This window comes from Thrips palmi, unplaced genomic scaffold, assembly GCF_012932325.1.
Source record: "Thrips palmi isolate BJ-2018 unplaced genomic scaffold, TpBJ-2018v1 HiC_scaffold_18, whole genome shotgun sequence".
NCBI lineage: Eukaryota > Metazoa > Arthropoda > Insecta > Thysanoptera > Thripidae > Thrips > Thrips palmi.
Window position 1 is genome coordinate 7,040,586 of NW_023144627.1, and position 26,034 is coordinate 7,066,619.

The window sequence follows — 26,034 nt, forward strand, 5'->3', positions numbered from 1 at the left end:
CACGACCAATCAGTTTCCTTGGATTCCCGGGAATATCACTTAATTTCAAGGAAAATCTCCTGGAATTCCCAGAGACATCGGTGAATGCCCAGGAGGTGGTTTTCCCGTGGACGGACTGGCGACTTGGGTCCGTATTTGTCATCACTGCAGGCGACCCAGGTGTCGAAACGGCTTTTCCCTCTCATCACCGCAGACGTCTCATTTTGGCCGCGCAGAACCTCGACGCTTGAAGCAGCCCCCGTTGGATCTGATACGTGGAGTGGACCCCCGAGGCGTGGCGTGGCCGTGGCGTGGCGCGGAGTGGGTCAGTGAGGCAGTAAAACTCCTTTCCGGATCTGGCGCGGCCGAGCAGACGACGAAGCAGACGCCGCAGCAGACGACGCTACTGCTGCCTTCCGATTTATGACGCCTCAAACAGCCAGCCCCGTGCCGCGGAGTGCCACGGAGTGCCAGGGAGCCACATCCGGATTCAGAGCAAGGGCTCGCCTTCGCCGGACGGACACTAGCTACTTCCAGACTCATTATAAACATCGATTACTGTCGACATTTGCCTATCATTATTAGATCACCAGCACTTCCAGCGGCTCCAGCGCGTATCTTGCACGCATGCATATCATCAAGGCATCAAATTGCTCCAGAAAAGTTCCCCCTTAAAACGTTATACCCAACGAGACGTGCGTCTATCTATCAATTGTGTGCGGATTTGAACAAGGCAATAGTTCTCTTACATTGCCTATAGGATCTGTAGCAATTTGCTAAAGATTCTATGGCTGAGAGAGTCTTAAGAATAGCTAACTTGTGGCTTGAGAGTCTTCAAGAACACCGCTTTAGTGGATGTGGGCTGTTGACGGATGCGAGAGATTCTGAAAGAGCCTCTGAGACGTCATGTCGCGCTCCGCACAGCTCCGTGTCCAAGTCATTAGGTCGTACTCCCGAACCTCCTACCGTGCTGGCAGCGCGGCGGCGCAGGCGATGCGGAGGCGCCGACATTTCGATTACGGTCAACAAGACAAGCAAGCAAGCCGCACAAATGGCTGAGTTATTCCCCATCAACACTATCCCATCGTTAGAGCGAAAAGGCCGGCTCGCGTCGCTAAACACTGTCAGTGTGCCGGTTGGGTTGGGTTAGGTCGGCGCGGCGGAGGGAATCCCAGACCTCCTACCGAGCTGTCATTGGTGGGCGACTGGCAGTGGCGTGGCCGGGCGTGGCAGCGCGTTGCCCCCGGCCGTACGCGGCTGCACGCGGATCAGTGTCGCGTGGCCGCTATTACTGCCAGCAGCCTGCCCAGTGGGCTGGCCGCTCGGCTGGCCGGCCAGGCCGCATCGCCACTCAAGCATCGCGTGCCCTGATTGGTCGGGAGCATGTGAGCCCTCGCGCGAGGCTACACGTCAAACACTCTGACGAAAAACAGGTTGACATTCGACTGCAGTAGCCCTAATGGAATAGGGGTAAGTTGGGGAAGAAAAGTACACCTCCCTGTGGCCTACAGCAGGCGTCTTGACATTCGTTTGTAAGGGATTTCATACTCAGATTTTCATGTTGAGTTAAAATAACCGGTCGACGGATGGCTCAAAGTCAAGGTATCAGCTCCATACGGGTCTACTTTTCTTCTCCAACTTACCCATACTCATTAAAATTAGATTTAAATTGCTTGTTAGCTGCAAAGCAGACAGACTTAAGGAATCATCATTTCTAAGCTTGTTTTTTTTTTTTTTTTCGCCGAGAGCAACGTTATAATAAACTGTCCCACCCGATTGGCTAGGGCCTCACACGTACTGGTTGGATGACCCCAAGCATTCAAAACAGCACACAGACACTCACACACACACACACGCACTGTGCGAACATCCAATCGCGACTGACAAAGACCGATTGCACGTTGCAGTACGCTGCGCTTGCGCACGAGTCGTGATTGCTCTGGGGGAACAGGGCGATGGCTCGCGATGACGTCTGGCGAGATCTCCCAAGATATGTCACTTAGCCGGCCGATCAAATTGAGCTGCCCGGGGGACAGTCATGCCCCTGCCACGGCGGACTGGCCGGCAAGGTACACGACACAAGGCGGTGCAAGGTACGAGGGAGGTCGCGCGTCAACCGGCAGCGACAGCTAATTGGACCGACTGCCGTGCCGTGCAAGGGGAGATTGGGGTGTCAAAGGCCGGAGGCACCAGCTCTAAAGCGGCACGCTTCACTGCTGTTTTAGTTGGAATTTACCAGGAGCTTCCTGGGAATTCCCTATGCCTAGGCTACCTGGAAAACCAGGAACCGTTTTCACCGTGCACCTTTCGCGCTTCCGCAAGAAGAAGACGTTTCAGGAATTCCCTCAAACGTAAAATTAGCCTCATCACCATGGCAAACACATAAACCATCACCGACGAGAGCGTCGCGCGAGATTTAGTGGCGAGCACTGCGCGGAATTAAACGGCCGAGCGAAAAGTAGCGAAATATGAGAAACGTCCCGGCGAGAAATAATTACCGCGGAAAGGGATGCAGGCCGGTATTTAAGACGCACCCCAGCCGTGGCCAGGGCCACCAGGGCCACCAGCGTGGGGCCACCCGGCGCTGTAACCGCAGCGCCACTGCCAGCGACTTACGGTGGTCTGCCCTTCCTTGCCCCGCTTCGCCCTTGGCGGCTCGGCGCGTCCTTTACACGGACCATTTCACTCACTGCGGGGGAAGGGCCCTGCGGCCCTAGCCGCCCCAGGGCCGATGCCGGCATGGCTGTGTTGCAGATAACGTTGCAGGGGATGTCGCATGCATAATACCAGCAGCCCAGAACCAACGTCGCAGCGAAGACTGTCCGTCCAGAGACTCGCGATTTACAAAAAAAATAACCTTCAGTATAATACATTTTGGAATCTTTGTGACTCAGCTGTTTTAGTGGCACTTCCTCATGTGAATTGTCAAAGTTGTAATCAAACGGATAGTCGATCAACTCAAGCCTCTGTGGAGGCACTTCGCTGTGGAGGCACCTTAGTGGAGGCACCACTGTGGAGGCAATGCTGTGGAGGCACCTCTGTGGAGGCACCTTAGTGGAGGCACCTCTGTGGAGGCAATGCTGTGGAGGCACCTCTGTGGAGGCTCCTCTGTGGAGGCACCTCTGTGGAGGCACCTCTGTGGAGGCCGGCCACCGCGTCCAATGATTTAGATGCCTCGCGGAATGCCTCCACTGCTTGAGCGGCGCTCGAGAAATAATGGAAGTAACGTCAACCCTGCCGCGCGGCCTGCTACTTGCGGCGGGTGGCGCGTGACAAATGGCCACTGTATAGGGTTGCCAATAACCAGGTAAGCCACTCTAGCGCCGCGCGGTCTAGGGTTGCCAACCAAGGCGCCGTCATTGAGCCTAATCAACACGCTAAGTAGACGCAGCGCTGCGCGGTAGAAATGCTACCGATAAGTTGAGGCAAGTCGAGCAGGTTGACTGGAGGGTGCCTGCAACCGCTGGCAACACATGTCCATTGAGGAAACCCAAAGCCACGTCTCGAAACCTTCCCGCGAAACGAATGCACTCGATCCAGGGACTCGATCCTATCGCGCCAACGACATCTTCCACAACAACACAGCGCGCGCGCAAAATAATCAATGCCACATGTGATTTGAAGCAGTAACGAATGAATGAGCTCCCGAGGTATAAATTACGCGACCGGAGCGAGGCCGGAGTGCGGCCGAACGCGTAAATGAGCCCAACTTTTCATTCCCTGAAATGCTCCCTGCTGGCCGAGGCGCAGGCCCCAGCGAGCTGAAGGCTGAAACGCAACTAATAAATAAAGAGACTGACCTGCAGCTCCTCTTTGCAGCGCCGCTCTTCGTCCAGTGACATCCGCTTCTCGTGCTTTTTAAAATACTTCCTCTTGGCCGCCTGGAGGTTGAACCAGGTGTAGGAGAAGGACTTGACGTAGGGCAGCAGCGCCTCGATGAACGGATGAAACTCATCCTGCAACACAGAAGAGGAACAGTGGTTAGCGAGATCATTCATGATGGTGATAATGATGATCATTCATATGGTGATGATCATCCACATGATGATCGTTACGGATCCTGTTCAAGTTCATGATCAGAGTGAGTGAAAACAAGGATGAGAACGATGGAAAGAAGAAGAAGAAGAAGAAGAAGAAGAAGAAGAAGAAGAAGAAGAAGAAGAAGAAGAAGAAGAAGAAGAAGAAGAAGAGAGGAGGAGGAGGCCACAGGCTGTTGAAGGCGATTCCATTGCGCTGCGGTTCTCTAAATCAGAGGGTACGATTGTTGTTGTTGCTGTTGCTGCTGTGATGACGTTGCAGCTGCAATGCGACTGGCCGCACACTCAATAAGCGAGGGGACGCGGCGCGACACTTTAGAGAGGTTATGTTGCCCGCCAGCGCGCTGCAGCGAGCGGCAGCCAGATTAGAAGCGACTCTGCCCGGCTCGGCACGGCTCGGCAAAATGGAGATGTCACGCGCGAAATTGTTTTCGAGCGGACCGCGTATTTTATCGCCCTAGCATTTCTATGGCCACTCGGCTCTGGCGGCTCGCGGCCGACATACTGTATACTAGGTAGGTATATAGTTGGGTTGGGCCCGATGGGCCAGGTGCATGGCGTGGGTCCAAACGGGGTGCAAGGCGGTGCAACGCGGTGGGAGGAAATAGAGGAGGCGGATCTCCGACGCCGACTTCCTAACCTCGAGGACTCTGCGCATTGTAGAGTTCCGACGGAGCGAGTGATTTGCTTCGCGTAAAGGAGGTCACTCCTTGAAAAAACATGTTTAGATCGTGCTTCTTAAACGCGCGATTAAGTCATGTCAACTCATCTCCAAATCAACTTTGAGTTCGGAATTTCGAGGAAATTTAAGGAGTCTAGTTAATCTTTCTACTACAAAGTTTGCACTAACACTTCAGCCCAAGGCTTTCCACGTGACGACATAAAAGAGCACGGCGTTCCGTATTAAATCGGCGCGCAGAGAAAAAATTGTTACAACAGCTCCAACGGGATTCGATCCAGCGGACAATCGCTCGGCGCTCGCGGTGCTTCCTGGTTGCGGCGCACGGCGAGGCGTGGGTCGCGGCGAATCGCTTTAGCCGCGCGCAAAGCTACGGCCTTTTAATTTAGAGTAATGTCCTGCTATGACTGGACCTTGTGTCATTAGAGTCGCCTAGTGCGAGCGGTGGGCGGGGCGGGGCGGGGCGGGGCGGGGCGTGGTGGGCATGAGGAGTGGACAGGTGGGGCGGCCGCCAGGCTCATGCGTGAAACGGAATGGCTCGGAACATTATTTACAGCGAATGCATTTTCAACTCGCGGCTTTTCCGCATTGTATCGCGACACTTTTTTTCTGCTCCTCCAAAGAGGAAGTTCTTGTTTTCTCAAACCCTGGGTGGCACTGGTAGCATCCACACCTAAATTAAAAATATGTGCAGCAAAATTGAAAAAGTTTTCTAAGCGCGGATAATTTAGAAACAGCATCCGGTGAGGATTGCAAAATAATTCTTCCAAAGTTCTATCTTGCAGGGTAACGGTTGGACTGAGTCGAAGTAAGAAACGCTGGTGACGCGTTGTGTTTGGCGGGTTTGACCGTCGAAAAACACGCCGCTCCAGAACAGCTGAGCGCTGGCGGCGGGCGAGGGGGAGGGGAAGGGGCAGGGGCATGGCCCGGGTGAAGTCTTGGCACGACACGGCACCAAACACCGGGCCTGCCAACTCGGCCACACAGAGGAGGGGAGAGGGGGAGGGGCATCTTGACCTGCGCGCTACGACGGGGATCGAAGACCCGGCGCACCAAAGAATGCACGGCTCTGCAGCCGCGAGGTGGTCTTGGTCGTATTGATAAAAAATCACATTTACGAACGCAAAATTTGCCACGAAGCGTGGAGAGGTTGCCGACCTCAGCCTGCCTACTTGGAGGCTTCTTGAGAGCAAACGTCAGCTGTTACCTGGTACGTAGGCAATCTGAGGTTGGCAACCCTTTTGTCACTGGTGCATCGTGCGAGTTTTCACCTGGCAGCACTGGCTCAAGGTAGCAGGACATTCCTCGCAGATCAGTCTAGCTTCCTCCAGGCGTGCCGGCAATTAGCCGCGTGGCACGCGTCGCGTTTGCACTGCTTATTTCAAAGTGAAAATAGAAACACGGCCGCCTTTCGTTCGAGGACCGCACTCCCGCGGGGCTACACGGCCAGTCCCTTGCATCGCAAATGATGTCCAGGGGCACAGTGGGCCAGAAGACCGGTGGAGGCGGCCAAAACTCTAGACGCGTTTTGAGCTCCAGAGTCACTAAATGGGACTCGAATCGAACGTGTGACCCCACCAATGGATTGCTCTCCGAACGAGGAGTCCATTGGTGGGGTCACACGCTCGGTTCGAGTCCCATTTAGCGACTCTGGAGCTCAAAACGCGTCTAGAGTTTTGGCCGCCTCCACCGGTCTTCTGGCCCACTGTGAGGGGCCGTGCCTTGGCTGGGTGTAGCAGGGAAGAAGGGGGAAAGAAATGGGACGACAACAAATTCGACGCGCATCATCAAAATATGTTTGCAGGACAATATAGATAAGGACCATTCACTTCAGCGCGCTGCGAGTTGGGTCCTCCCCCCTTTCGCTATCTCCGCTCGACTTTTCCCCTTTCGGTCCGCGCAAACGTTCAAAACTTGCGAGTTTTGTCCGGGACGGGGCAAAGGCCGGAAGCCAGCGTCTCAACTTGCAGAGTGGGACCGCTCTTTGCCAGTGTGTGCGCAACAATCAAGTCGGGCGGAAGGCGCGAGGCCGCATTACCTCAAACTGCTCGCTTTTTCGGTCCTCTCAGGTTGTGTCCGAGCAGACTTGCCACAATGTTATGATTTCCATAGATTTTCCATGACGCGTCACAGTGGGCCAGAAGACCGGTGGAGGCGTACAAAACTCTAGACGCGTTTTGAGCTCCAGAGTCGCTAAATGGGATTCGAACCGAACGTGTGACCCCACCAATGTATTCCTCGTTCGGAGAGCAATCCATTGGTGGGGTCACACGGTCGGTTCGAGTCCCATTTTGTGACTCTGGAGCTCAAAACGCGTCCAGAGTTTTGGCCGCCTCCACCGGTCTTCTGGCAAATCCACTGTGCGCGTGGCAAACGCAGCGGCCGCGGTGTCCGTTTGTCCGCATTATCATAGTCATGATTACGACCGTGATTACAGTGGTGATGATGATGAAAAGCCGGCAGCTTGCGCGGCGTGGTGCGGCCCGAGCGGCGCGGCCCGAGCGGCTGGGCCCCGGGCAGGGCAGGGATTGACCGACCGAGTGCGGCACGCCGCGCCACGCCACGCCACGCCCGCTTGTCTGCCGTCTGATACATGCGAATATACTTCATAACTCATTCCCTCGTAACAACTTGAGGGCAGCGGTGCCCCGAGCGCCACTCGGACAGCGTCTCGGGCAGCGAGGGGTGCGGAGGCAAAAAGTAGCAAGCAGGCGGAGATAAAGGAAGGGGTGCCAGTCGCCTCGTCGCTCTGTCTCCGTCCCACTCGCAGACCTCTCCGTTAGAGTGCGAGGGAGACAAACTGAATCTGAATCGCTCGCCGAGGGATGGACACTAGCAAACTTTTTCTTGGAAAAATCAACCCTCGACGGCCGAGTCGATGCAATAAGTCATTTTCGGGCGAAAGCGTTTCGCATTTTCATAGCGCTGACCGTTGGATACACTGGGCGAAAGCACTCTGCAGAGTCGTCGTTCTGTCTCCCTCGCACTCACGGCGCGACCCCTGCAACTGCGAAACACAACGACGAGGACTCTCAGTCTCAGGCGGCGATTTCAACGACGCACAGTGGGCCAGAAGACCGGCGCAGGCGGACAAAGTTCTAGATGCGTTTCGGGCTCCAGAGTCGCTAAATGGGACTCGAACCGAACGTGTGGCCCCACCAATGGATTGCTCTCCGAACAAGGAATCCATTGGTGGGGTCACACGGTCGGTTCGAGTCCCATTTAGCGACTCTGGAGCTCAAAACGCGTCAAGAGTTTTGTCCGCCTGCGCCGGTCGTCTGGCCCACTGCGCGACGGGGAGGACACTGTCGCGCAAAATGGACACGGGCAGGCCGAGAGCAGGCCAGTGAGAGGGATGGGCGGAGGGCCGGGCACGCCGCCGCGGCCGACAGCCAGTCACAGGTGGGCCTGCCCGGGGCAGCGCAGGCACTGTAGGCAGCGCCGCGGGCCCCACCCCCACCCCACCACGGGCCGCCGCGGGGCCCACTGGGCCGCAGGGCACTACGGGACGCGGCAGCGCGGCGGCCACGCAGGTGGGGGCGGGCGGGGCTTCGCGCTTCGCTCGCCGCGCTTCCCGCCCAGAGGGGGAACGCAAAGGGCCTCCAACTTCCGGTCGCTAAGTCTTATAGTTTCACCAGTGCAGTCACAGCGGTGGACTCGAAGTCTCGCCGACAGAGGCACTGGCGAGCTGATCCCGACCTCCCTGACGCACAGTGGGCCAGAGGACCGGCGTCGGCGGCCAAACCTCTAGACGCGTTTTGAGCTACTGAGTCGATAAATGGGACTAGAACCGAACGTGTGACCCCACCAATGGATTCCTCGTTGGAAGAGCAATCCATTGCTGGGGTCACACGTCCAGTTCGAGTCCTGTTTAGCGACTCTGGAGCTCGAAACGCGTCCGGAACTTTGACCGCCTCCACCGGTCTTCTGGCCCACTGTGCGACGCCACCCCGTCCCCCGAGGTCATCCGCCCCGCCCCGCCCCCCCCCCCCCCCCCCAGGACGGCGTGATTTGCGTATCTCCAGGCTCTCTAGCCCGGCCCCGGAAGCCCGCCAGCAGACTGATTCCGAGAGTCGTTTTCGTCGCTCTGACTCCGTCGCACCTCGCGGGACGCCCCGTGAGTGCGAGAGAGACAGAGCGAGGAGTCTGCAGCCAGGCCAGACTGCTGCAGCGGAAGCCATATTGCACCCTGCATGGCCCATGGCCCGGCGCGGCCAGTCTGGGGACGCTGGGGTGCAGTGCGCTTTATCTGGAGCCTCGTACGGCCGGGGCGGCGGGGCGTGGCGCATAGGCCTTGCGACACTTTATGCGCGAAAAACGAAACAAAGTGTAATTAATGGCGGCGCAACGGAACAGCATGCAGAGGGTGATTACGTAGCAGACGACGCGATGCAGACGACGCGGTGGTGTAGTGCGCCGCCGCGCCGCCCGAGGGCAGACGCGCCGGGCGTGGCGTGGCGGGGCGTGGCGGGGCGTGGCGGGGCGTGGCGGGGCGTGGCGGTCAGGACCAGAATAGGCCTACACATATGTCTCCGCTAAGCCCGACCCGATCCGGTCCGCGGCGCCAGCGTGCCGCCAGTGTGCCGCCAGCGTGCACAGCGCCGCGGCGACGGTCTCGATGTCGGCGCCGAGCACGCAGCGCGTGGGTGGAGCGGCCCCCCGCAGAGCGCCTGCAGACTGAGCGTCGTCGCTCTGCCTCTCTCGCACCTGCACGGGACGCCCCATGAGTGCGAGAGAGGCAGAGCGAGACTCTCGGTGTGCTGCTCGGCGGCTCGAGGTCGCTTTGCTGCTTTGCTCGATCGGGGTCGCGTCGGCGTCTCCGGACGACGAGTCGCGCTCCCCGCAGCTTGCCGGCGAAGTGCTCCAGGTTCACCCGGGTTCACCTCGCGGCCGTGGAGCGCATAAGGCCAGCCGGCCTGCCGAGTACGGAAGGTTAGCCTATGACCAATCGCAAAGCACACTCAGGTTAGCCTATGACCGACCAAATAGTACATACAGGTTAGCCTATGACCGACCACATACTGTATACAAAGTTAGCCTATGACCGACCACGACCACAATATACATAGGTTAGTCTATGACCGATCAAATAGTACAGGTCAGCCTATGACCGACCACAAAGCACATGCCTTAAGAGCAAAGACTGACCTCATGGCTAAATCGTTGGTAACAACGAACGAGCAAACTAAAAGCCCGAGAGATGAACTTTTTATTTTTTGCTCATTTTAGTTTTTTTATAAAGAAAGAGGACAGTCTCGACAAGAAGTAGGGTTACTTGGCGGTAAAGGGCGTGACCCTGGAGGTGTCGGTCCGCCACTGCCAGGGTGAGCCGGCCAGGCCCCGGGCCAGCCCCTGGCCAGGGTCAGCGCGACGATTAGAGTAGGCGGATGGCTTGGAGAGGCAGACTGCCGGGCGGCGGGGCCCCCACGGGGGAGCGGGGCAGGGCCTTTGGCAGGGCCTTTGGCAGGGTGCGCGGCCCGTCAACGCGTCCGTCTGTGCGGCCGCCAAGCACTGTCACTGACTTTACACGCATGCTGGGCACCGGCCGGAATCAGCGGCGAAAACCAAGGGACAGTGTGTCTATCATCATTATTATCATCGGCATCATCATCATCATGATCGTCTTCAGCATCATCATCATCATCATCATCTTCAGGATCATCATCATCATGATCACCTTCAGGATCATCATCATCATCATCATCATGATCATCTTCAGGATCATTATCATAATCACCTTCAGGATCATCATCATGATCTTCAGAATCATCATAATGATCATCTACACGGTCATAATCATCAGCATCATCAGCAGTACCATCATCATCAACAGCATCAGCATTAAGCATCCTCAGCATCAAAAGTCCCCACAGACAAGGAGGATTGCGTTGGGCCCAGACAGTAACCTCATGTTCACCCAGGTGCAAGAGTATCGGGCTGACAAAAGTCCTGCGGCAACGTTTTCCTTTAGTCAACAGATAACGTGCAACAGAAGACTTGCAGTTTCAACCAAGTGCGCCGACGAGTGCAGACTCCCACTCCCTTGGGGACGGACGCGCAGGTTGCCAACCGCCGCGCTGACAGTGACCCTGTCCGCAGTGGCGCCAACTCAGCGAAGGGTATAAAGCACGTCGTTTTGCCACCACGCGCGAAAAACGGGGCCACTGAAAAGTCGTTTCAAACTCGCAGCAACAATGCGGAAACAAAGTACAGTCGCAGGAATGAGGGAACTGCTTCAACAATTTTGTAGAAGCCAACCTTGAAAAAAGCGTAGTGACTGTGTTCTACTTTGAAGCAGTGCGATCCGAAATGAAAACGAAACTTTGATGAGCAAACACTTTAGAAACCTGTCATTCATACTGCCATTGCTGCGAAGCTAGCTGGGACTGTATGTAAAACTTCGTCAAGATTCTTTTTTTTTTAGAGAAGAACATTCGAGTGTGAGCGTGTTAGTCATTACAAATTTTGAGACCGCAGGTACTGTACTTTAATTTTGAATGTGGGTGCAGTAAATCGCAGGCATGGTTATTTTTACAGAGAGCCGCCCTTGCGAAGGACGCCCAGGACATTATCGCGTTGTATCTGACAATAAATGCTGCCCATCGGTGATCTAATACACCTCTCGGCGGCACTGAGACAGTGCACCAGCTGTTGGTGCACTATATCTAGCCCCGCCACACACACAGCCAAGAGAGACATGTGGGAAAGAACTCAAATAAAAAAGACTCTATTTGAATCAAGTCTCAAAGTCAAGAACATTTGCAGTTGTCATCGAAAATGGAGACTTTGAAATTCAAGCTTCCCGATGAGACGGGAGTATTTCTGTTTGATCTTCACGCAACTTGAATTATAAGAAATGTGAAAATGAATTTGGTGGGATTTGAACCCGAGGCCTCGGGGGGATCTTATCCACCGGGCATCGGGGAGGGAGGACCCAATGACCGAAATAGAGCAGCGCGTCGCACTTCCCGGCTCCTCCACTGACGGCCCGACGGGGCGACAACTGCAGAGTGTCGCTCTGTCTCTCTCGCACTCATGGGGCGTGCCATGCAGAGGTGCGACAGAGACAGAGCTGCTGTCCAGCATGAGGTCACAGTGCTGCTGCCCTTCGTTGTGGACGTGTTTGGGCCCGATGACAGCTTGCCATGGGGCCAGCACTGGGGAAACGTCCTGTGCGCAAACTGGGAAAGACGTTTGCGAAGACTTTTCGCGGGAAGATGAGCATGACTCATCTCGTTTGATAAAATCTTAGCGGCTAAAAAAACACACTTAAATCTCATGTACACAGTGAAAAATGGGTGAATTTTTTCCTTACTTAGCAAGACACGCTTTTATTTTGACAATTCACCGAACGTCCTTAAAATTTTCCCCTTGTTTTTCGTTTCCCAACCGGCGGGAATGGTTAACCACCTGTTAATTAACTTCAGCCAAATTTTGTCTGAAATTTCAGAACATTTTTTTTAACAGTGCATATAGTCGCAACCCCGTTGTTCACCCCAAGGCAACCACAGACGAATTAACGGTGGCCTCAAGACGCACGGGGCGTGGCGGGGCGTGGCGGGGCGAGGCGGGGCGTGGCGTCCGAGGGCTTTGGGGATAGCCGCGGTTATGACGTCCGCCGGGAGTAGCCCCTAGACAGCCCCACTTTGATCGCCGAGCGAAACCAAGACGCCGCAAAGACGCGGTCAAAGCAGTCCGTCCTAATGTCGTCATGGGAACGCCCCGGCCCAAAATTAACATTAACCTGCAGCGACTTGCAAAGGGCCTCTGGTGATTAAAACGCCATGCCGCGCGACCTTTCGGGCGGCAGCGTTCCCCCGCGGAGCGAAGAGGATTCGTTTTTCGGAAAAGGGCGAACTTTGACTTGGGGAAGGGCAGGCTGGCCGGGCCGGGGCGCTTTCAAGTGATAGTATCATGTTGAGAGATAAGTGAGCCGCAGGGACGGCTGTCTCTCTCGCACCCCGACGCGACGGCCCGTGCGTGCGAGAGAGACAGAGCGACGACGTTCGGGACCTGCCCGCTGGCCCACCCCCCGGACGGCCGGCAGGACGACCCCGGGGCGGCCGACCCCAGGGTAGCCAGTGTAGCCACACCAGGCTCAATTGAGTGGAACATGATTAGAAGGGATGTGATTAGTGAGTTTGTCTTCCACCGCCCCTCTCCGCCTTTCGCGACCCTCCTCTCTCTCTTTCTCTCTCTCTCTCTCTCTCTCTCTCTCTCTCTCTCTCTCTCTCTCTCTCTCCGCACATACTCATGCTGCACCCTTCACTCGCGGCCTTGGCGCTAGGCTACGTCTCCAGGCGCTCTAACGTCCCTGCGTCGCCCCCCCCCCCTCGTCACCTTACATGTCTCCCCACCTGCAATGTGTCGTTGTAGAGATCATTAGAATGGTGTTGCACGTCGGATTGCACGCCCGTGTGTGTGTGTGTGTGTGTGTGTGTGTGTGAGTGCTGATCAAAGAAGTCGCATTCCACACCAAGCAATAAACCTAGCACCTAGTGTGTCGCTTGGCTAGTCGCAGTTGGTGCAGCACTGAGAGTGTTCGCAAACCAATATCTTCCCTCTTCCTCATGTGTCGTTCTGCTATAGTCAATGATAATGGTATTGGGTGATAGGTTTGACGATTTCGTAGAGTGGGTCAAGGCGGCAACAATATCAATAAAAGAAGAAAAAAAATTTCGTAGAAAGAAAAAGATAACTTTCATGTTTACGCCTCTGCTTCAGTATGACAACCACGGAGAAGCACTCTGAACGCAAACTATCTTGGACTCTAAAGTTATGGTCGCGAACATACAAACACACACACACACACACGCACACTCACACACACACGCATACAATTGCATCTTGCGCGCGCATAGCCCCGTGCACACACTCGCGTGTCCGAAAACTCGCCTCCTCCTCTCGCCCCTCTCTCTCTCTCCCCACTCCCCTAGATGCCGCATCTCGCTCGCTTGCCGGGCACTGCACTATAAATATCAACCCCGGGACGATCAACAAAGGACCCCATGCTGGTGGGGCGACTCTCCCCCCACTCCTCGCCGGCCCGCGCCGCGCGACGTCGGACGGGTTACCTCATCGGCAACCTGGTACCCGTTCGTTCCTGGGCGCGGATACTCCGATTTCGAGCACTCAGAATGAAATTTTAGATTTTGGTTTAAGCTATAGCGCTCTTTCTCTCTCTCTCTCTCTTCTCTCTCTCTCTCCTCTCTCTCTCTCTCTCTCTCTCTCTAAACTCAAAGGTGCGCATAATTCGGCCCATTATCCGCGTAATTCATGCCCTGCGTCTGATGGCGCCAAACAGCGAGCGACGTCGCTCGCTTATTTATTTATTATTTCGCGCCACATTCTACGAGGCGCTTCCATCATGGCGAAGCACCGACCGCCTCTCTCGCACGGGGCTGCCCGCGAGTGCGAGAGAGACAGAGCGACGGACTCGGAATCAGTCTGAGCGCTAAGCGCGAGCAAGTCGTCCAGTTTGCCTGCTGAGCTGTCCCGTGTCCTGTAGTCCCCTCCCCCTCCCCCCCCCCTGCCCGGCCCTGCCCGGCGGGGTGTGGCATAACTCCTCCTCCGACAAGCCCCAATCCTAGAACACAAGCGCCGTTCCGCAGTACAGAGGAAGGGGCACAGGTACGGTGACAGTGCAGAGGCGTTTATCAAGCTACACCCCCAAAAATAAAGCTTGCAGCGTTCCTACCGTTTTCAGTGCACTGAGAACTTTAGTGTGTACTGTGCAAAACTTTAAATTCCACATGAATTTTAGATGGATTTTAATGAGTTGAAACTAACTTTCCATGAATGCTGGTAAAAAATTTCATGATTTGAGGAGATTTTTTTAAAAATTGACTTAATTTAACGAAATCTAAAGAAACTTGAGTTCAGTTTAAGATTGTCCTTGAATTTCGGTGTGCCGAATTCTTTGGAGTTGTTTTCCTATGGTTTTGAGTACTTTAAGACATAGAGCATTCAAGTGAGTGTTAAGTACACACAAAGAGCCCAGGTCTGAAAATCCGCTACTAAGGGGTAAATTTCACATCCGGTAAGAACGGGATCCGCTGCCACACACCGGATCCGCTTTCACACAGGATCCTGTATCGAACCGGATCCGGTGTGTGGCAGCGGATCCCGTTCTTACCGGATGTGAAATTTACCCCTTTAAAGCGGGTCCGGTGGACCACAGGGATCCGCTTTCACTATAGCGGATCCGGTGGTCAACACAGCGGATCCGGTGTCAACATAGCGGATCCGGTGTCAACATAGCGGATACGGTAACCACAGAGGATGGCCTTAGCGGATCTTGTATGATCTTAGTGGATCCTCTTAGCGACAATGCAACCTTTATTTGGAAGACAATAAAAAGAAATTTAAACTCTGAAAAGAGGGTTCCGGGGTTTAAAGAAACCGAGTCCGATCCGAATCTGCAATCCGTTTTTCGCTATCTCGGCGGTTTTAAAGATAGCGAAGTTATGTTGTTGAATTGCAATTATTTCAAAGGCCTAGTGAATTTCATCAATAAAACCCCGTAATTTTTAGGTCAAAATACCAAAAAATTTCGATTTTATAGCCTCTTTATTTTTGGAAATCCGTAGAGGATCCGCTGAGGTTAGTGGATCCGGTAGAGCTGAGCGGATCCGGTACGGCTTTAGGGGATCCGGTATGGCTTTAGAGGATCCTGTACAGAGCGGATCCTGAATAGCCTCAGCGGATCCTGTGCTTAGCGGATCGTAGAGGATCCGGTGCGGCCAAAGCGGATCCACTGTGCCCCATAGAGGATCCACTTAGAGCATAGCGGATCCACTACGACCTTAGTGGATCCCGTAAAGACTAAGCGGATCCGCTGTGGGCAGAGCGGATCCGCTGTAGGCAGAGCGGATTTTCAGACCTGGGAGCACCTTTCCTTTGTTATCAGATTTTAAAAAACCTTTTACAGCAAATTTGGCTTGAAATCGCTGACTGTTCCATACTTCTGACAATTTGAGATGACGATAAAAGCTGAATAAAAATGTTTGATTTTTTTACTGGCTTCGCCAAACCGGCCGTATAGGATGAAGGAGGGTGCAGGGCCGAACTGTTTTGTTTCGATCCTATGCCGAGGAAAAGGAGTCAATGCCGCCCGACGTCGGTTCGCGAGTGAAAGGTACGTAGAAATACATAAAGTAGAAAGCCGGGCGGACGGACGGACGGACAGGCAGACAGACCGACAGCCGAGGGGACGGAGGTCCGGTTCGGTGCGTTGGTCCCACTGACCACTGGGCGGGGCTGCGGGGCGGCCGCAGGAAGCGGCAGTGCTACGTTTCGTGGTCCACGAAGTCTGGGGATGCAAAGGGAGAGGGGGAGGGGGAGGGGGTGGGGGTGGTTCCGTGTTCCACGGCGACGACATTGGATGGGAGGCGCCCGACCGAGCTTTACGAGGGAAACCTACAGCAAGTCATCGCGACGCGCGCGCACCGTGTTGGTGTGCGTGCGGGGTGCGTGTGTGTGCGTGAGGGGGTGCGACACGTAGGCCCTATATCACCCAGAGCCTACGCGTTAGTGGTTCCCGATCAGCAGGCCTACGCGTGCGGCCGTGTGTGTGTGTGTGTGTGTGTGTGTGTGTGCGTGTGTGCGTGAGTGTAAGTGTGTGTTTGTGTGTGTGTGGTGTGCGCGCGCGCGCGTGTGTGTGAGTGAGTGTGTGTGTGAGCTTCCCTCCCAGTGCGACGCCCCGTCACACCACCACGGATGACACCACGGGCCTCTTTTTTTTTTCAATCTCCAGGAAAAAAACAGACAGAGACAGAGAAATCCAAACACTAAAATCAGCTCTCCTGTTTTAGCACCTAGCTTTGCCACGGTGTGTTATTCGAACACTTCAACCGATAGAATTTCAACGATTAATTAATCTTCCCAGAACCGTGCTCTTATTTGCTACCAACCTATACCTATTACCGAAGACTTCAGGACAAAAATTCGATAACTATTTTTAAAAATTCAATTCTGCTTCTGATATTAAAGCAACAGGTGTCATTTTTAAAAAGACTTTTTTTTTTTTAATTAAAAAATTGTTTTTAATCAAAATTGGCTGGGTTTTTTTTTTCGTGCTGAAAACCCGACGGACCGGACCTACCCAGCAATTAGTAAAATCTCCTCTCTCTTTCGCTCTGTATCTCTCTCTCCTTTGTTCGCGGCTATCCACGCATCTTTTATCTCGCATTTCGCCACATTTCTCGCTGATGCGTGCGAGGGAGGGAAGTCCAACTACACACATGCAGTGCGCACGCACGCTCGCATTCGCACTTAAATAACGACCTTGACGGTATGTGGGGCTGGGCGCGCGTAACACGCACTGAGGGTGAGAGAGAGGGCGAGAGAGAGAGAGAGAGAGAGAGAGAGAGAGAGAGAGGAGAAGGGGGAGGGGGAGGGTGCTAACCATGACATTCGTTGCCAGATTCTTGGACGAGCATTCGCGCGAGCATCGCTGTAAGGGTACCGAGAGGGAAGGAGAGAGAGGGAGAGGGGGAGAGAGAGAGAGAGAGAGAGAGAGAGAGAGAGAAGAAGAGGGCAGCGGTGAGCTGTTTCATTTCGCGAATAAATTATCTCCCGGCGCCACAAGCTGCCTCAATTTGTCAATCTCTGTGACGGCGCGCGTCATGCATAGTTCATTTCTGCGCAACTACAGAAGTCCGCAAACCGAAGCTCATTCAGCCAGAGCGACGAATGCGACTCTCGGAATCAGTCTGCAGCCATTCGGCGGGGCCGGCCGGTGCTGGCGTTGCCAGTGCATTCGCGCCAAACTGTTGTTTTTATTAAAAACGTGTTTCCTCCGATGCTGCAAGTCGACGCGCTGATTGCTGGCAGGCCGCACTGCCAACCTAAACACTGCCGAAACAACGAGAGAGAGAGAGAGGGGGGGGGGAGGGGGGGTCGCGATTCCAAAGCGGCGTGAAACTCTACCAAGCAGAGAGTGTCGCCCAACAGCGCGCCGTGCTTTTGTTTGCCTTTATTGAAAAAATTGTGAAATGGTGTCTCGCGAAACAAGGTTAGCTCGCGCGCGTTAGCGACACACACACACACACACGCACGCGCACACACACACACACACACACACACACACACACACACAGAGAGAGGCACACTCTAAAAAAAGTTACAGAATTTTGTATCATTTTTGATGCAGGATTTTGTATCACCTGCTTTGGTTACAAATATTTGTAAAGGTGATATAGAATTTTGTAACAGATGTGCCGGTTACAGAAAAATGAATCATTTTGGAGCTTGATACAGAAATTTTTTACATGAAGGTTACAATATTATGTTTGTAACATGACTGATACAGAAAATTGTAACTGGATACTAAATTATGTATCCAAGATTAAAACATAATGTTTTAACGGCAAAATTGAACAGCAGTGGCCATAGAGACAAGTTAAACTTAGAGTTTTCATGTGCTTTTATTTTTCCCGACTCTGAATAAGAGGTTCAGTCTCGTGTATGCTTGGCTGGCAAGGCCTCCGTCCCTTACCGCGCGTGCCTCAGCTCACCGGCTACCTGCGCCGCTCCCTCCACGGCGTCCGCACAGCGCAGTTGGTAGCGTGGCGGGCCGCCAACCCAGAGTCTGGGGTTCGATTCCCGACTTCTCAGAGTACATCTGTGAAAGTTGTGACTCGAAGGATGGCATAAGGACCTTCAATCAGACCCACGGAGGCTACGTTCGAGCAAAATTCTCATTTTGAAGCTTGATTTGGAAGAATTACGACTGTTTACAAATTTTGTAACCGTTACGAAATTCTGTAACCAAGTTACAAAGAAAAAAACTGTATCCATCGTGATACAAATTTCTGTAACACATGTTATTGAAAAAGCTGCGTAACCATGTTACAAAATTCTGTACTGATTTTTTTTAGAGTGCAAACAATCGGCGGCGCCTCTCGCAAAAGTGCGTGGCGCATCCCAATTCATATGAACTCATTTCAATGAGGGAATGGAAAGCCGTGCTAGAGAGAGAGAGAGAGAGAGGGAGAGAGAGAGAGAGAGAGAGAGAGAGAGAGAGAGAGAGAGAGAGAGAGAGAGAGAGAGAGAGAGAGAGGAGGGAGGGGTAGGCGCCAACGCACCAAATATATCATATGCCCTTTCGCGGGTCCGCGCTGGGTGCCGGCGGCGGGGCCTGCCGTGCCGTGCCGTGCCGTGCCGCGGGAGGCGATATGGATAAAGCAAAAAGGGAAATACATAACGCCGGGAAATGCGTATAGTGTGCTAGCAAAGCAGCCTGCTAGTGATACAGCATCGCCGACCGCGCGCGCACGCGTCTGTGTGTGTGTGTGTGTGTGTTTGTGTCTGTGTGTGTGCGTGTAAACATACACATGGCCTCGTGTGCATTGGCAGCAAGGGTTAAGGACTTCAGTAATCGCAAAACGCAAAGTGGTTCTACGATTAAAAGCGATTAAAAGTCAAGAGAACTTAAATTTGACCAGTTTCATATTTTTGAAGGCATGCAATTAAAACTAAAACTAAACTATTTATTTATTTTTTTCAGCCTGTTGGAACGTTTTAACTCGGTGCCAATGTAAGTACACTCCTTTGTTCAAAACTTTTTTTTTCGTGTTGTTGTCGTTTTTTTTTTCAGTGTCTGGCCTGGCCGGGTGGGCCACGGCGGGCCGTGCGTAGTTCGCTCCACACATGAGTGCGCCATGAGGCCGGGCAGGCCGGGCCGGCCGGGTTGTGCGGGGTGCCCCGACCCAGCCTGGCCTGGGGTGCGTCCCGGCCCGACGCGGCCCGGCGTCGCCGTCCAATGCGTGCAATGAGGGAGGGGGACCCTCCGCGACCCTTTAAATGGGTTAACACTTAATCCGACCATCGTTTTCGGGACTTCCTCTTAAAGAAAGGGGCAGTTTTGCCGCGCGGGGGCGCGCACGGCGTGCGGGCAGCGGAGCGGTTCGGAAGAGCGCTCTGTCTCTCTCGCACACTTACGGAGAGCCCCGTGAGTGCGAGAGAGACAGAGGACTGCGGGGCAGTGCGTGGGCGGGTCGGCAGTTTTGCCGCTCTTTCGCGCACGCCTCGCCATCCCTTTGTTTTGCCCCCGGTCGACCCGGGATGGCCGCGCACAGGGCCGCGCACAGGAAACCAACAAATTTGCCGTTACAAGTCAACCCCGCTGCGGGGATTAACGAGCGTGTGCGAGCGAGAGAGAGGGGGGAGGCCTCATGGTTATGACACTTAAGGATCGAACGCGCCTGGAAACGTTGTGTTGACAATGGTTTAAGCTTTAAGGGCAGAAGAAAAGGTAAAATCTGCGCCACACACGTAGGTGGGTGGGTTGTCTTCGAGAATCGATACCTCGTTCGACTTCGCGCGAAAACGGGTCGGTGTTTATAGATTCCCCGGGGAAAGCCTTTGCCGCGTATGGCGGTGCGTGGCGAATGGAAACCCGGTGTGGAAATTAAATCTATCCCGATCAACTTTCTTGATAGTCGCTAATAACTTATTAACTAACCTGCATTCATTTTAGTCTCGGCAGAGCGTCCCCCCCCCCCCCACATCACGACTTTGTTGGGCCTGCACTGCAATAACTGTACGCGGTACAATGAATGAAACTCGTGATCTCACACACGAGAGGGCCGTCCTTCAGATTTGGCGTCTGCAGACTGATTCCGAGAGTCGTTCTCGTCGCTCTGTCTCTCTCGCACCTATAGGGGACGCCCCTTGAGTGCGAGAGAGAGAGAGACAGAGCGAAGACGACTCTCGGAATCAGTCCGCTGTACCACTCTGCTGCTACTAATCGGTTCCTTTCATAGAGGGGAAATCCCGTGCGCAGAAAACTTTACTGCCAGAGAAAAAACTATGGAAAATCTATTTATTATTTGCGGAGAGAACCTTAAAAACCCTTTTATTCCGCATTTATTCAACGGCAGCGTTTTCTGGGTCGTTTTTTTCGCTCTGTCTCTCTCGCACCTCGACGGGACGCCCCCATGAGTGCGAGAGAGACAGAGCGACGAAAACGACTCTCGGAATATCAGTGTCTGCAGGTGCACCAATAGAACCCGCCCCGTTCCCGTATCGCAATTACCACCAGTATCTCGGTGGCCATCGCGCCATAGGCCGCCAGCGGGCCGCCCCCGCGCCGTGTGTAGGTAGAGAGAGAGAGAGAGAGAGAGAGAGAGAGAGAGAGAGAGAGAGAGAGAGAGAGAGAGAGAGAGAGAGAGAGAGAGCTGCCGGGTTAATTATGGCGAAATCAATACTGCGAATAATCACCTCCTAGCTAATTTAGTATTTACCCCGCAAGACACTACGGCCCCGTTTTTGCCTCTGCCATCTGTTGACGCCGCGGCGGGGTGTGGCGTAGCGTGGCGAGGATGTGGTGGCTTCAAGGAGCGGGGTGTGGTGGCGGTGGCGAGTGTACCGTCGTCTTTTTGCCCACCCCGCTAAACAAAGCAGCCGTCGTGCTGCACCGCACTACAAAATCCACTGCGTACACACTGTAAATGTCTTACGGTGAAAGGCTTCACCACCATGTCATGGTGCAAAGATACAATCTTAAGAATTTACCTTTAAAAAAAAAGCTATTTGGTGATCATATTCACAGCATCGGGCGAAAGCAGCATGAAGAGCGCCGAGTCTCTTAAACACTCATTTTCAGAAAAATGGTAAATGAAAGCGAACGGGGCAAACGAGCTTTTTAATTAGCAAACGTAGCAGGGGGGAGCAGCGGTACAAACCACGCGCGATCTGCAGCGTGCTTTAGATCGTGCGTGTGTGAGAGTGAGAGTGTGTGCGTCGAGAGAGAGAGAGAGAGAGAGAGAGAGAGAGAGAGAGAGAGAGAGAGAGAGAGATCACGTGTGCATGTGTGACAATCCCTGCGACCGCTGAAACCACCCGCCAGAGGCGCCCGGGCCAGACCGCACAGTCAAACCACAACCAACCCCTGCTCCCTTTTCCCAGCGAACCCTCCCCCCCCCCTCCCTCCGCCAGCCGCCCTGTCCCCCACATCATCTACTCAGAGGTCTACCCCTCCCAGAGGTTTACCCCCCAAACGCCCCAATATTACTCTGATCCAAACTAAACTCCTCAACTCTGCTACTGACAAGAAGTAGTTCGAGGTTCTGTTAAGCTGACCAAAATAAACAAAAACTGGAACCGAAGAAACAGAGCCAAAGACACGAAAAATCCTTGCTGCTGCAGCAAATGAAGCTTCTCGATTCCAAGCGATTCAGCAGATCAGTCCGTCGCTCTGTCTCTCTCGCACCCTCACGGATAGCCCCATGAGTGCGAGAGAGACAGAGCGACGAGCAGAGTGAACAGGCCACAACGTGACAATCAGCATTCGACACCGCGACAACGGTGCTGGTGTAGTGGCGGCGGTGCGGGTGCAGTGGCGGCGGCGGAACCGCGCCGTTAACTAACCAACCCCTTCGAAGTGAGCCGTTGGGGCTCCTAATTGGATGGCTAACCCTGCTAACCCCCAGCGGGCCGAGGGGCCCCGGTGGGGTGCCGTGCCCGCGGCGTGCACGACGTGTCGGCCTTAGTTAAACAATCACAACCCTCACGCGGCGCGGCCCGGGGCCGTAACGGCGGCTACGTGCGATCGTTCTGGGTCATCGCGGACGGACGGACGGACGGACGGACAGACAGACAGACAGACAGACAGACAGACAGACAGACAGACAGACAGACAGACAGACAGAAGCGTGGGCCGCGAACAGCACTACCGCATAGAGCGTAGTTGCGCACGTACGGCACAACGAGTAGTTCCACGGGACTAACTACACACACAGCAGCAACGCACAGTGGGCCAGAAGACCTGTGGGGGCGGCCAAAACTCTAGACGCGTTTTGAGCTCCAGAGTCGCTAAATGGGACTCGAACCGAACGTGTGACCCCACCAATGGATTGCTCTCCGAACGAGGAATCCATTCGTGGGGTCGCAAGTTCTGTTCGAGTCCTGCTTACCGACTCTGGAGCTCAAAACGCGTCCAGTCTTCTTTTTTACTTCACAGTGGACACTCCTCTTCCCGTGTCCGCACCGGATTGCGGCGAAGGCGGCAAACGGCCCGCGGGGAGGTGAAGAATATTTACAGCGCCGCCGTGCGCGACCCTCCCCAGCGCCATCTCCCTCTCCCTCGCACTCACGGCACGGCCCGCGGCCGCGACAGAGACAGACAGACAGACAGACAGACAGACAGACAGACAGACAGACAGACAGACAGACAGACAGACAGACAGACAGACAGACAGACAGACAGGGAGGCAAGGGCGCTCCCCTCAAGGACCAGCGGCCCGCCCCGTAGGGCCGTTTAGCGCCGTTTAGAGTCGGTTAGCGCGTCAGAGAAATCAGTGCGACCATCCCTAATGTTTGCGGCTTGCCGGCTCGCCATTTACGGGATTGGGGGAAGGGAAGGTTTTGGCATCCAGGAGGGGCCGTGCCGGCCGAGCACAGTGCAGTGGCCCATCACCGTAAAACGACACTAGCAGTGACGTCATCGCACTCATTAGGCAATACCTGCCTAATCTGGGGGCCCCCGTTAGATTGGGTCGTGCGGGGTTCGAGTAAGCCGGGGCCGCTCTGAAAGCCCTGCCAGTGTTACTGGAGAAAGTCGAGAGAGAGAGAGAGAGAGAGAGAGAGAGAGAGAGAGAGAGAGAGAGAGAGAGAGAGCGTAAGTGGTTGAATGTGCGACGACCTCGTAGTGCGGTTTGAATACTCTCCAGCGCTCAGCTCTCCACATTATTTTTAACTGACGTTCACTTTGATTGCGACATAGGGACGCCCCTAGACACCCCCTAAAAGTGTGTCCAATCTAGAGGTGTCAGTCGCTCGTCAGCGAAAGTCCCTATACCCGGAAAAGCCACGCGTGCGTCATATTCTAAACGGCACCCTCAAAGCTACCTGCACTGAAAATTTACGTACTTAAGTGTTTACTGAGTACACACTTAATTTTTCAGTGTGGCGCAGGCACATTTTTAAAGGCATACTTAAAGTAAAACTAAATGCACATTCTGCAGCACTAAAGGGTGTACTTAGTAGACAGTTAGGTCTGTAGTGTACTTTTAGATCACCTTTATTTTTCAGACCGATTAACTGAAATTTATAAAACTTGTAGGATATTAAAAATTGGCGGTTTCGCAAGGGGCGTTGCGCTAACAACCCCGCCACCGAAATGTGTGTCGTCTCTCGGACCCTCGGACCCTCCGCCGCTCCGCCGCGACGCACGAAAAGAACTGTCCGTCCTCGCGCCGTCTATCATTTGTGGAGGCAATTTTTTGGCAGCCCGGCGCGGCTTGCGCAATGAGCGATGAGCAGGAAAGCAGAAGGCCGACTCGTCGCTCTGTCTCTCTCGCACCCACGGTCCCGCCCCGCGAGTGCGAGAGAGACAGAGCGACCCAGCGGCTGTCCGAAATCAGCCTGCTGAAGGCCGAGCCTCTGGGCGGACACGGCAGAGCTTTCACCGCTCTGTCTCTCTCGCACTCACGGGGCACAGTGGGCCAGAAGACCGGTGGAGGCGGCCAAAACTCTAGACGCGTTTTGAGCTCTAGAGTCGCTAAATGGGACTCGAACTCAAAGTGTGACCCCACCAATGGATTGCTCTCCGAACGAGGAATCCATTGGTGGGGTCACACGTTCGGTTCGAGTCCCATTTAGCGACTCTGGAGCTCAAAACACGTCTAGAGTTTTGGCCGCCTCCACCGGTCTTCTGGCCCACTGTGCGGGGCGGCGCGAAGGGGTGCGAGAGAGACAGAGCGCCGTTCGGATGCGCAGGGAGGCGGGGCGCGGGAAGCAGGGGTACCAAAACACGGGGCGGGTTGCCAGCATTGAGGCGATCTTGGAAAGGACCGCGGGGAGGGGGCAAGGCTGGCAGCCTGCATTCAAGCTTGCCGACACTTTCTGGCGGGAATCTCCAACGTGTTTTCAATCGGCGGAGGTAACGGCGCTTCTAGCGCGACCAGGGCGACGCGGAGCCTCCACAGCTGATTCCGAGAGTCGTTGTCGTCGCCTCTCTCAGACTCATGGGGCGACCCGTATAGGTGAGAGGGAGAGGGAGAGCGTGGGCCAGAAGACCGACGGAGGTGGTCGAAATCCCGGACGCGTTTTGAGCTCCAGAGTCGCTTAATGGGACTCGAACCGAACGTGTGACCCCACCAGTGGATTGCTCTCCGAACGAGGAATCCATTGGTGGGGTCACAAGTCCGATTCGAGTCCCATTTAGCGGCTATGGAGCTCAAAACGCGTCTAGAGTTTAGGCCGCCTCCATCGGACTTCTGGCCCACTGTGCACCACGCGGCTGTTGCTTCATTTTCAAGACGAAGGAGACACAGCGGGAGGTCGAACGGCGTACGGCCGCGCCGCGCGCTCAAGCGCTCAAAAGTTTTTGCCGCCTCCACCGGTCTTCTGGCCCACTGTGCGGCGGCAGGCCGACAGGCCGACAGGGGCGGCAGTGTGGCCTGAATATACATCCAGTGTTGCCAACTTGGCGCCACCAAAAGCGCGGCCGGCGCCGCGTCCGCGGGGTCCCGGTGACCGTCGTCGGCAGGTCGGCGGCCTCCCACACCGTCCGCGTTATCACGACGCCGGCCTGACGGCCTCGCCGAGGACGCCGTCGACGCGGCAACGGCGCGGCCACTGGCGCGCGGCGATTCAAACGCGTGGCGAAGCAGGCCGTCGCAGTGTTGCCACCGACTTCCCCGCGATGCACCAGTAGGGTTGCCAACCGGCGCGAGCCCACGCGGCAACACCTGCTCTCGAGGCGCCGCCCAGCGGCCAGGAGGTTGGCAACCCTATCCACACTGGTGGCGACACGCGTCGCACTTACCGCCATGATGCGGACGGGCACTGTAAGCACGCGGGCCGGCGGCAGCCGCTCACACACGCATCACTACACGACCGTCACGGCGGTGTCACGACACTGTCACGGCTCGGCGGCTCGCGCACGGCCTTCGTCTCGGCCTTCGGCACGGCCGCACGGCGGGGCGGCGAGGTGACCGTCACCGGTGCTGCACCATGGCGACGGCGCGGCGGTGCGGCGGCGACACGGGGCCCGACGTACGCGGGGCGCGAGCGCACTGGGACTGAGCGGCGCGCAGGCGGAGCGCGGCGCAGAGCATCCCTCTGGCGGCGAGCTATTTCAGGACCTGGCCGGCCGGGACCAGAATAGCAAGGGCAGCGATGGCTGAGCGGGGCACGGCGGCACCGCGGCACCGCGACGAGGGCCCAGTGGCTGCCGGGCACTGCTTCGCCTGGTCCGCCACGCCGCGCGCCACGCCGCCTGCAACCGGCTCCTCGCCGCCACGTGACCCTCGCCAGGTGACTCCGCCGCGCCGCCACACTGCCGCGCGTGCGGGGCAATAAAAAGAACGGCCGCCGCCCGGACGCGAACCC

At 55.2% G+C, this 26,034-nt stretch overlaps 1 protein-coding gene across 1 annotated transcript in view; it reads right to left on the reverse strand.

The window, feature by feature from the left end:
• LOC117644279 (nuclear factor 1 X-type) overlaps positions 1–26,034 on the reverse strand; it is a 134,635-nt gene that overhangs the window by 97,618 nt on the left and 10,983 nt on the right. The window contains 1 exon segment of the mRNA XM_034383600.1: positions 3,780–3,935. Coding sequence (XP_034239491.1) covers positions 3,780–3,935 — 156 coding nt within the window.